The sequence below is a fragment of the Neoarius graeffei genome, chromosome 4 (assembly GCF_027579695.1).
Source record: "Neoarius graeffei isolate fNeoGra1 chromosome 4, fNeoGra1.pri, whole genome shotgun sequence".
NCBI classification, from domain to species: Eukaryota; Metazoa; Chordata; class Actinopteri; order Siluriformes; family Ariidae; genus Neoarius; species Neoarius graeffei.
This window is the reverse complement of record NC_083572.1, coordinates 13,939,262-13,952,007: the sequence shown is the minus strand read 5'-3', so window position 1 is coordinate 13,952,007 and position 12,746 is coordinate 13,939,262. Positions and strand designations below refer to the sequence as shown.

The window sequence follows — 12,746 nt, the reverse complement described above, 5'->3', positions numbered from 1 at the left end:
GCATCTCTGATGGTATGGGGTTGCATTAGTGCGTGTGGCATGGGCAGCTTACACATCTGGAAAGACACCATCAATGCTGAAAGGTATATCCAGGTTCTAGAGCAACATATGCTCCCATCCAGACGACACCTCTTTTAGGGAAGACCTTGCATTTTCCAACATGACAATGCCAAACCACATACTGCATCAATTACAGCATCATGGCTGCGTAGAAGAAGGGTCCGGGTACTGAACTGGCCAGCCTGCAGTCCAGATCTTTCACCCATAGAAAACATTTGGCACATCATAAAATGGAAGATACGACAAAAAAAGACCTAAGACAGTTGAGCAACTAGAATCCTACATTAGACAAGAATGGGTTAACATTCCTATCCCTAAACTTGAGCAACTTGTCTCCTCAGTCCCCAGACGTTTACAGACTGTTGTAAAGAGAAAAGGGGATGTCTCACAGTGGTAAACATGGCCTTGTCCCAACTTTGAGATGTGTTGTCATGAAATTTAAAAATCACCTAATTTTTCTCTTTAAATGATACATTTTCTCAGTTTACATTTTCTATGTTCTATTCTGAATAAAATATGGAATTTTGAAACTTCCACATCATTGCATTCCGTTTATATTTACAATTTGTACTTTGTCCCAACTTTTTTGGAATCGGGGTTGTATTTAACATTTTCTCAGAGACTGGATTTGTGTTATGAAGAACGCAGGCGCCTGAGTACAGGAAGATATTTTCCTTCACACCAGCACATATTGTACCTCATGTCATCTGTATTTCAGTCTCACAATACGCATGCATAATCGGCTATGCACAAGTTTCTGATGCAGCACTTTCTTGCCCGTGTACGTGTTTACCTGGGCTGTGCGTGCTGGCAGGGCTCTGGCTCTCTCGGGCCTCCTCAGGCTGAGGGCTGTCTGTGCTGGCAGGGCTGCCGCGGGCTGATGACGCACACACATTAATGAAAGGCAGAAATAGCAGCAACACACTCGATACTCAAGTCCAAGCAAATGCTATTCCAACCAGGGAAGAGCTGAAACTCGAATGGACTCGGAACGTATACTAGTAATTGACTGGCAAGTCTTGATAAAGCCAGTGCGAACTTAACTGTAATGTTTATGTAGTGAAAATTCATTATGTCTGATAATTATAACTATTCTTTTAAGTTCGTTTCTTAAGACACGTATTTTTAAGTATGTTACTTAAGATAAAATACAACTGGACAATAAATGCAATATCATATACGAAATCCCTTGCCGTTCATGCAATAAAGTCTATATTGGTGAAACGGGCAGATGCTTCCACATTCTAATTGGTGTTCTTTCCTGCGAATGTGAAAAAGAAACAACAAAAAGACTCACAAGATCCGAAAAAGAAAAAGCACACAAAGAAAACTTAAAATCAGCCATTTCAGACCACCGCAAACGAAAAAATCATATTATGAATTGGGAAGAGGCCAGAGTCATTCGCGCTGAAGAGAATAGATACCAGCGTTGGATTTTAGAGGCAGTGGAGATACGTAAGCGGGCGCAGAGGACCATGAACCGGGATGAGGGAGCGTACGCGCTGTCACACACCTGGAGCGCCGTCCTGGGGCAGCGACCTGACAGCAGGAGGCGTGGACTACCTGTCAAATTGGGCGGGACGTTCACACCTCCATAGAGTAACATCAGCTGATAAGGCACGTCACCACTCGACATCTGGTGACTGTTTTGAAGAAGGCGGAAGTGTTCGCCGAAACTGTCAACAAGCGAGGTAACATACTTAAAAATACGTGTCTTAAGAAACGAACTTAAAAGAATAACTGTAATGTTATTTTAGCACGTACAAATGGGTATTAATCGTGTTGGAATCTGTGCTTGACGTTCTGTGATCCTTTCACACATTTTTCATGATACTTTGCTTGTTAGAGGCTTATACAAATGATACCTCCATGGCATGGTCATTGCCTGGGCGATCTTTACAGAATCTCAGACATTCTGTGCCAATACGTAACAAAGCCCTTCATACAGTGAGGATAATGATGTTCCCCTTACCTTTCATGTCATTCCTCAGGACAATAATCTTCTTGTGTCCATGGCCTTTGATCCAGACTACCTAGAGAGAGAGAGAGAGAGAGAGAGAGAGAGAGAGAAGGGGGGGAAAAAAATGGCTGTGAGCTACTACTCACTCATGTACAAGCGAGAGTGAAGGTATATCAGAATGCAAGCAACCGAAGGAATAGGACGCTTATTATGAACTTTGACTTCAAATAATTAATTCTGAAACAAAGTAAGTAAAGAGCTGTGTTCTCCCCAGGGATTTCAAACAGCATCCTGGTAAACTGTCATTTTGAAATAGCATCAAAATCCACCCTATATGGTCAGTAAACAGGAAATCGATGTGCGACAGACCTGAAAATGGTACACACTGTATAGAACCCCAAACTGAAGCTCGGTACCAAGTAGCTATGATTTGTGGCTGCTGAGAAAAAGCGCGTTTCGGACGGATGGACAGACGTAAACCAGTAAATAATTAAAGCCGCTAGCGGCCTTGACGGGCCCTCGCACGTGTGGTTCTGCAACCCAGGACATTCTGCCACCCAACAAAACAGTCACGTCATATATTCATCAAATGTTCAAAGGTGATGTGCATGTTGCAAATGCCATGACTGCTTGACGGATGAGAGATAGACAGACAAAGACTGTGTGTGTGTGTGTGTGTGTGTTTCTGTGGTGTGAAACGTACATTTATACATGTACAAAACTATACGCGTCTCCTCCTTATCTCTATCTCATGCTGTAATCTTAAGTCATCTTAGCTTTCCTGTGTCTGCAGTGTGTGTGTGTGTGTACACATGCAGAGTTTTCATATGTCTGCAACAAAATGCACAATGATGGCAGGTCACTATTATTGTGCGCGCGCGCGCGTCTGTCAGAGAGAGAGAGAAAGTGTGTGTGTGTGAAAGTGTGTGCTCATAGATGTTGCGTGTGCATACGTGTGTATGCATAAATATGCATAAGACTGTATGAGTGTGCACAGAATTGTATATGTTACCCATTCTCGTGAGTATTCATGGATTGCAACTCTGTGTGTGAGATGTTTTATTTATATATATATATATATATATATATATATATATATATATATATATATATATATATAAAATAAATAAGTGCTGTCAAAAATGTCACGTTATTTTGACTCAATTTTAACGGCGATAATTATTTTATCGCGAGATTAACGCTCTGTGACATGATGGAGGTTTTTCATAAGCTTTTGAAACTGCCAGGAACTTGGAACAGAACACAGACTTTGCTTAGAAAAACGATAGCAGCTAGACTGTAATGTCACGCCCCGCACAGCCAGAGTCCTCTGCCCTCCCCCCAAAGAACCAGCGCAGGCAGCTCACGCTGCCGCACCTCAGGACGAAGAGCCACGGTGCTCGGCTTAGGTTTCGTTTTCCCATTGGCGGCTCCAGCCCGACTTTGCAGTGGCTGTGACAAGACGCGTTATACGGAGCCGTAGTAACTCATCCCCTCACTTTTAATTACCCGAGCGCGCGCCTTAACGCAAAGCATGCGCACGGGTTATAACTCGTGCGCGCGCATTAATATCTCGTGCACACGCCTTATAAGTCGTTCCCACGCTTTGTTATTTTTTTTATTCACCATGTCCCCTCTACGGCTCCGTAGTGTTATGCTCTGCAATTAAAAAAAAAAAAAACCATTGGTACAAAGCAAGCCCATTCACTTTATGCTGATAAGAGAATTACAATGGTTTTTCATGTGACAAAAATGTGCGATTAAATTGCGATTAATTGCGAGTTAACTATGACCGTCGCGACAATCGCGATTAAATATTTTAATCGCTTGACAGCACTAATATACACACACACACACACACACACACACACACACACACACACATCATAGATCAATCCATCAAAGCATTGAAAATCTTTGGCACATTTCCTGCTTGGCCAGATGGCGATACTGTGCTAGGCATGTGAATTAGATGGGTCAATATCATCAGTAGCTTTCGGTCCACTAAAAAATAATTAGGTGTCAGGGAATACTCTTTTTATGACCTACACTTGATTGACTTTATGATTCTGCAAAGCATTTTAGGGTCCGTCATTTATATCAAAAATCCCTTTGCAATTTCTTGGCATCATGTTTGCCAAGTTTGACATGAATCTGATGAACCATCTAGGAGGAGTACGTTATAAAAGGACCATGTGTCCAAACGCATACAAGCCCAATTACCTCACTTCCTGTCGGGCGTGACATGGAAAAAGGGGCGCTATGAAGTCCCTGGGCCATGCATGGGGCCAAACGTCTGTGGCTGAGAAGCGGTTACAATGACTGATGTGTATATCAAATTTCATGAGTTTTCGTGCATGGGAAATGCCTCAAAAAAAGCCTAGCGCGACAGAAAAATAATAATAATCCTTCGAAAAACAATAGGGTCTTCGCACCGAACGGTGCTCGGGCCCTAATAAACAAATAAATTAGGGGGAGTCTAAGCAGCACGGCAAAGATCATCCCCTAAATGCACACACCATTTCCCGTACCATCAAGTACGTTGGGTAGCTTCACGTGCCACCCGTAATGAAGGGCAGAACAAAAATTATTTCCCATTAACGTTGCTTTGATTCTTTTAAAAAGCACTGAGTCGGAAAAGGTGCTGCTTATCGTGCTTTGCTCGTTATTGGGGCGGGGGGGGGGCAAAGACAGGGTTCCCACAGTTTTTCAGGCTTCTTTTTTAATGACTTAAGGACCAATTTTCATTTTTTTAAGGACCCAATGACCAAAACTGAATATCACTGGTGTGAAATTGCCTATTGTAACAATCACTTGCTTGTTTTCCCACACTTCGTCTGCTTGTTTTCTTTATGACTCTTAAAGGACTTTTCTTGACCAAATCTTGCAACAAGTGCAGCAATTCCTGATATGTCTGATATTTAAAACGATTTTAAGAAAACCTCAACGGTGGGTGAGGAAATGGTTAGTGGCTAAAAATAAAAAATATAAAGAACATTCCATTTAGAGTAGAATTTATTGCACAAGATTTTCATTTTGTTCAGGAACAATTGAAACTAAAAGTATTAAATTGACACAGGGTGGCCCAGAACCCCCCGCCCCCCCTTGCTATTCTTATGTTATGGAATAAATTTTCTAATGAGTCCGCATGTTTCTATACATGTTATAGACAGATTGAAAGTCGTATGTTTTGTTAATCCATGTTTCCATTAATACGCATCAATGGCGGGCGACCGAGCTGATACGAAGTAGTCACGTGACCCTGTTCGGGACTGATCCCGAACAGCGCCACGTGGTTCCGGGCTATTCTCAAAAGCAGACACCAGAGGTCGCCACTATACACTTTGTTCAGCCCCTGACCGCTAGTGCAGTTTGCCTGTGAAACAGGGTCGTTTGCGCGAATCGGGGCAGCGGGAACAGCGTTTTCGGAAATTAAAAATGTGTTATTAGAAGGGAGACGAAAAAAAACCCCTGATTTTTAAGGACTTTTATTGACTAACAGATTTTCATCAATTTTATGGATAATTAAGTACTTAATTTTACAAATTCATTTTTTTAGGACTTTTATGGACTTTAAGGACCTGTACGAACACTGAAAGAGCAACCATAATGACCCTTACGTCAGCTTTATACCCAAACATACTGGCTACCAGTTAGACGCACAAGCTGTAACGTGCTACGGTAAATCTGCATCATAAAGCAGCAGCCTTCTCATTGCCACAGTTAAATGGTAAACTGATACTTGTAGCTTTGAGCTGAATTGAAGGAACACACTAAAAACAGGAAACACCGCCTTCCTTACCTCCTGTTTCCCCTGGAGCGCATGGTGCATTAAATGCATTCAGACGTTATTAAAATAGAAAGAAACCTTTGAAAACTGACTTGTGGTATGGCAGCCAGGAGCTCATCCAGATTGTTGTATCCGTAGTCACGAGGCTGGAACTCGCAGCCTGTGTACTTGCTGAAGGCACCCCAAAACTCAGTCAGGAAGATCTGGTTGTAGTGGTAGGTGTGCAGGAGGGCTCGAACTTTTTGGGCAAACCGGTACAGCCGAGTTAACCTTACTCGATCTTTGGTCTTATCACCCTCCTCCTCCTCAAACAACTGCACAGAGAATGATCAAATCATCAATTTTATGCACTAGACATCCTCATTTTTCCCGTCAACATTCATTGCTTCAAGCACACAAATAGAACAGGATCTATAAAAGCAGGGAAATTATTCACACCATATTTGGACCAGAGAAAAGTTTAATACGCCAGCAGCAGGTTCTCCCGCATACCCACACACACACACCTCTACTAGGTAAGGCAGGCTCTTGAGCAACTCCGTAAGCGAGACGAAGCCGTATTCACAGGGGTTGAGTTGCTGATCGTACATCGACTCGTACTGCTTCTGCAGTGCCTCCACTCCCAGCCAGTTGTGCTCATGAGGAAGTGACATCATTACAGCCAGCAACTGGGACGTAAGCGCACGCAGTGATTTTCGGTTGATAAGCTGGACCTCTTTTTCTTCAGCTCCATCCACTACCTTTGTTAAGGTATAAAAATAAAAGCATATAATGAAAAGCGAAGCATTCCAACATACACTTGAAGCTAGATGGCCTTTTGAGTTCATAAAGTCAGTGAAATTTAGTCATTGTGATGCATGTTTATTTCTGCAATATGTCCCAAAAGAAAAAACCCACACACACCAGCCACAGAATGGCCTGAGGAAGTCATTTCTTTGTCAGGGAATCCCTTCAAATTAATGTGCATGAAATCGCTCACATCGCACAGTCAAGCAGACAGAGGAAGTCCATGTGCACATGCGCAGGTTTACCTTCCACTTTTGGGTTTTACAGCAGCTGGTATCCAGTGTTGCATTACTGCCATCTACAGGTTTACCTTTGACCGTTACATCATTCTGTCGCTAAACGAACAGCTGATCACACCGAGGTGCTCGCTGACCGCCGATATTTATTAGTTTGGTCCTGCGTTTCCTTTCCTTCGCAACATAACGTCTTTTCTTCTCGCTTTCCGTTACTGTAGTCGGTCTTTCACTTTTCATTCGCACGCTCGCGTCTTCCATTTTCCTCTCCCGTTTCAAATTTGTATCCCACAATGCCTTGCGCGAACAGGGAAAGCCCACCACTATATTCTTTTAGCCATTTATGTTTCTTTTAAAAGTACTTGATACCACCATTTTGTTGTTCTCTACTCACGGTATATGAGCTGATAGCCTAGTAGTAGAGTAGCCAAATCAGAGAACGTGATCCAGTGAACGTGGATGGAATAAGAAGTAATAGCCTACACTATACAGTTACAGCACATCACTGAAATGCATTAAACGTGGCTACAATGCCAAATGAAAATGCGTGTTCTGAAAAAAAAAAAAGTTCCTCTTCATGTTCCTTTAACCTAGTCATCAATGAATATCTTTTGGAAGATTGTCTGTGCTAGTCTTGAAACAAATACATGACCCATCCCATTGTTACTGCTAGAATGAAATCTCATCTCATCATCTCTAGCCGCTTTATCCTGTTCTACAGGGTCGCAGGCGAGCTGGAGCCTATCCCAGCTGACTACGGGCGAAAGGCGGGGTACACCCTGGACAAGTCGCCAGGTCATCGCAGAGCTGACACAGGCAACCATTCACACTCACATTCACACCTACGGTCAATTTGGAGTCACCAGTTAACCTAACCTGCATGTCTTTGGACTGTGGGGGAAACCGGAGCACCCGGAGGAAACCCACATGGACACGGGGAGAACATGCAAACTCGACACAGAAAGGCCCTCGCCGGCCACGGGGCTCGAACCCGGACCTTCTTGCTGTGAGGCGACAGCGCTAACCACTATACCACCGTGCCGCCCTAGAATGAAATCATTTGCTGTAAAAGTTACTTACCTTGACCACATGGCAGAGTTTGGTGAGAAGGGCAGGCAGCGTGCTGGCATCATAATCCTGCAGGCGGAGGCCGTAACCAAAAGTCTTGCTGTACTCGGCCAGCAGCTGGCTAGCAGGTAGGGTGCAATCTCTCTGAGCACGAAGGAGCTTCACCAACTGAGCTGCCAGAGCCTTTACTCGCTCCACCTCAGTCAGAGCCAGCACCTTTTCCTCACCACATTCGAGCACCTGTGCACAGACCCAGAGGTCAAAGACTGAGGAAGGGTAAAAATAATTTAACTAAAGCAAAGCCTGAGCAACATCACGAACAAGCCATCTACTAACAGACGGCTCACGGAAGTAGAGCCGAGATGCGATGGAAAGCTGATCAGCACTCACTTGGAGGACATCAGGAATGGCTTCAAACAGCTCCACAAGCTTGGAGAACCCATAGTAAGTGAGCTTGCACTGGCGACCAAAGTGGTGGTGATAAGTAGGGATGAACTTGCTGAAGGGCATGCGGAAGTGTGGCTGGTGCCGCAGAAGATCCACCACCTCTTTCCCAAACTGTCTGGTGCGCTCCATCTCCTCTGGGGTCCGCTCTAAGAAACAAAATATTGGGGGGGCGGAGGCTGTTAGATTTTGCTCCATTGTCTACTTCACAATCCAATCATCACATTGTTTGTACAAAACGAGACACGATCCCACACGTGCCGAAATCTTTACCATTAATAAGAATTGAAGTGCGTACAAGTGTCAATATGTAAGATTTTTAGTTTAACAATTAAAAGCTAGTCTAGTTGAAGAAATCCGGGTATGTGCTGGGAATAGTCACCTCTCTTAGGTACGGATATGACCATGTCAGTATCCTGCTGTGTCATGGTGATGGTCGTATCAGGAATCTCAGTCAGCAGATCCATCAAGTCACACATTCCATAGTCGACCACTTGCCAATCTCTGGAGAAACACCTGTTACCACGGAGATAAAGACACATTTTTAATAAGCAGCCAAACTAATACACAAGAAAGGTCTTTTGTGTTTACTGGTATTGAATACTCCATGATCCTTCGCTGTAAAACCAACAACCCCTTTACGACTAGGTGAACACTCAATATGGGTTTTAATACGGTTTAAAAATGGACTTGCTGACAGTGGCCTGTTCGTTTTATCTTCTTACATATGCTTTTCAAATAATGTTAGTAAAAGGGCTCCTCATGAAGCCTGATGAGAAGATGCCAAGCATCAGGAATTCTGTTAAGAATTTAAAATAAATATATATATGTGACCCCTCACCGAATCCAGGGACGTCGGCCGAAACGAATCCGAGATAATTGCAAAAGAAGCATTTTTTTTTTTCGAAATTTGAGATTGTTTTTTTCCATCATGTGCAAGTTGAGATCTTGAAGAATGCAATCAGTATTTCAGATAGATTGTTTTGTTGGAAAAGCATACATTTTTTGTTGCAAATTGTCTTGTTTTTGTCAGGACTGTAGCCTGCTGGGGGGTATGGGTAAATTACCATATGGGCCATTCACATGATGATTTAAGTCTTTTGGGTTTTTTTTTTCGCGAATCAGCTGTATGATGCGAGTTGAGCGCATGGCTACTTAGCTGCATACAGGCATGTAATTTTACTATGGAATGAGTTACTAAACAGAGCGCAGAGAAGCCGAAACACCGCGAAGCAAACAGACACACGGTATTTACATCGGAGATAACCATTTCTGGCAAAAAAAAAAAAAAACGCAACCTCATTTTCCAGACTGAATGGAATACTTGAATGATCGGATGATACACGGACCGTTCTAGGACTACATTCCATCAGAGGCATTGATGTGTGCAAGGCGATGTTTCTCTTTCTGATGGGGTAAGTTTATTAATCTAAGGCTGCGTGGTTATTTTTGCATGTAACGGAGAGTGTTGTGGTTTGGTTAAGCCTAGGTCACAACCGGACATACGATTTTTTTGGCCGTGGGATTTTTGGCGTTTCCCAAATCGCTGCGTTTTTTTTTTTTGTTCACGGAGAAAGACGCGCGTTGGCCGCAAGTTTGTCTTGCAACCTGAAAAAAACGTAAGCGCCCGTAGAGTTTGTCTGACATGACGAAGAACTTCTGTGGCCGGTCTGCAGCCAGTCTGCGGCTCGAAAATCAGCACATCACATGCGCGCTCTCCGTGCGTTTCTTGCGTGTAGACCGGCCGTAGGAGCACGGTACGGCCGGTTGTGACCAAGACTTTACATGAAACTAGTGTTGTGTTAGTTGTGTCATCATCGTGCTATCTTTCTTTCTTACGGTGTGAGTAATTTTTCAACCACAAAGCGTTAAAGTATACTTTAGGACTTATTTTTGTACTTCATAATTGTTTTGGGCATACTTTGCATGGAAGGAAAATTGACGTGATCTTTTGCCGCTTTTCCACTACAAACGCGGCTGAGTCGGGCTGAGCCGTGCCGTGCTGAGTCGAGCTGAGTGGGGCTGTTGGAGTTGCATTTCGACTACAACCGCGCTGGCTGGAAGTGGGTGGACACATTGGGTGGAGTTAGCGAAAGTGGGTGGACGTCACGTGATGTCGTTAAGCAGCGCAAACAGTGACATCAGTGAGCTTTTAAGCGGTAGTCTCACGACCCGAATAGTAAACAATAAACATGGAGTCGTTAGTGTTGCTGGTCTTGGTGCTGTGGCTTGTTGTCACCGACAACGCCAACAGATACTGGCAAGAGCGTATAGATGAGGCGAGGCGCATAAGGCTCCAGAAATTCTCGTAATTCTTCTTCTTCCGGGTTTACGGTGTTTACAGATCCCAGCGTGCTCGCGGGGCGTGTGTGGGCATGTGAGGACACTCCTCCTCACCAATCAGTGCACAGGGGAGTGTCTGCTCACGCCCCCAGCCTCACTCAGCTCGCTTTGGCTCGCTTCAGCCCTACTCCAAAACCGTGCAAGTTTTAGGGGCTAAGCAGGGCTGAAGCGAGCCGAGTCGTGCTGGTCTTTGGTAGTCGAAACGCGAGCCGTGTCGGGCTGAAGTGAGCTGAAGCGAGCTGAAAAAGGGTAGTGGAAAAGGGCCATTTGTTTACATGAAAGTAGCATCGTGCTAGCTCGTAGGGGGTAGGGCTTTCCTTAATATCATGCAAATGAGCACCATTATGTGCCCGCCCTACACCCAGAGTAGCTGAGATGGAAAACTTTGAGGGCGATTTTCTCCCTTTTCTGTTTTAAGAAGTATACACTTTCAAAAGGCCACACATTCTTCAAATATTGTCAGGTCTCCACATGGAAGGCATCATTGGAAAGCTTAGAAACTGTACTTTCTGAATCTGTCAATAACTCAAAATGCCCCCGGGCAGACATGTGTCCCTGGATTCTGTTTTCTGACACATATATTTCGTTGCCACATATGACCATGTCTTCATTATTATACTAGGAGAAATGGGTAAAAGTGAACCAAATCCTCCTCGGAGTAATCGTGTTAAATTCTGACATCTCAGTGTGTTATTCGAGATAAAGACATGATTTAATAAACTGACTACTCAGATCACCATTAAAACACTGGCAAGGAATAGTGATGCTTTAGAACAGAAACCCCTAGCAGTGGTATTTACAACCGTTGGCATTTTCACAGCAGGTTTTATGAGCTACACAATTACATCAGCATACTCTTACCTGCATGCATTAAATTATGAACAGGAACAATTACCATAATTATAGTGCAGTATCAGACCAACACAAGTAGCACTAGTGTATCTCAGTGTGTATAGAAATGACCTCGAAGACAGAAAAGAGATTAGAGAACAGTGCGTGTGACTGACCAGTGGTAGGCCTGCATGAAGTCCTTGACGACGACCTGCTTGCTTGCCTGAAACTTGAGCAGTTTGAGCAGGTCCTGAGTGAAACGCTTCACCTGTGCTCTGTGTGTGAGGGTCAGCAACCGCTTAGAACCCAGGCCAAGGATCTGGAGTGCAAGAGACAATGCTTATAGTTCAGGCAAACATGAGCAGATACCTACTACATATCCCATATACATGTTTCTCTGTTGTACAAGGCGCATTTAAAAAAAAAAAAAAAAGTACCAAGCATTTTTATTTTGGAAGATACATTATTAAAAGTTTGCCTTGTGCGCACACATGCATTTTACCAATATCTGACCTTTTTCACAATTTCACCTTTTCTCTTAAAAACACTGGTTCTTCTGGTATTACTTTCTTAAATATTCCTGCACATATGCATTGGGGGGGAAGGGGCACTAATACCCCAAAACACACATGCAAACCAAACTACAATACTGCAAAATGCCAACCTGAAGTACATGTGGTACAGCCTCCAGCAGCTCCAGCAGTTTGGAGTAGCCATAATCAGAGACTCGGCACTGTTTGGCAAAATGATGGTGGTAGGCAGGGATGAATTTAGTGATGGGCATCAGGCAGCAGGGCTGGCTTTTCATCAGGTCTATGATTTCTCGACTGAACTGGATCAGCTGTGGATTTCCTACTGGGCTCTTACAGCGCTGCAGCCACTGGTCTGTGCAAGTCCATGCCCACACAAAAAAATAAGGGGGGGGGGGGGGGGGGGGAAGAGAGAGAGAGAGAGAGAGAGAGAGTTAGAATAAAAAGGTCACTGCACGTCCTTTTTCCTTTCAGAAGAAGGATTTGGGATGGTGTTCCTCAGGATGCCGACTGAAGGTGGTCGATGAGAACACTCCTGTGGGTACTTTTCTGCGGACCACTAAAAATCGGAATGGAACTTATTTAACATAACCGTCTGGACAAAAGCTGTCTTTACTGAGGCCCTGTCCACACAGCAACGGATTCAGGTGAATCTGATAAAATTGTTTATCATTTCCGCCTGGCGTCCACACGGCACCGAC

General features: G+C 43.9%; 1 protein-coding gene across 3 annotated transcripts in view; it reads right to left on the bottom strand.

Moving 5' to 3' along the window:
- LOC132884873 (meiosis regulator and mRNA stability factor 1) overlaps positions 1-12,746 on the bottom strand; it is a 44,256-nt gene that overhangs the window by 4,382 nt on the left and 27,128 nt on the right. For all 3 annotated transcript variants that reach the window (XM_060918898.1, XM_060918899.1, XM_060918901.1), the window contains 9 exons: positions 12,180-12,400; positions 11,692-11,834; positions 8,724-8,857; positions 8,288-8,490; positions 7,910-8,137; positions 6,317-6,550; positions 5,903-6,124; positions 2,033-2,093; positions 854-937 (listed from right to left, as the gene is read on the bottom strand). In XM_060918898.1, coding sequence (XP_060774881.1) covers positions 854-937; positions 2,033-2,093; positions 5,903-6,124; positions 6,317-6,550; positions 7,910-8,137; positions 8,288-8,490; positions 8,724-8,857; positions 11,692-11,834; positions 12,180-12,400 — 1,530 coding nt within the window. The remainder of the gene's footprint in view (positions 1-853; positions 938-2,032; positions 2,094-5,902; positions 6,125-6,316; positions 6,551-7,909; positions 8,138-8,287; positions 8,491-8,723; positions 8,858-11,691; positions 11,835-12,179; positions 12,401-12,746) is intronic.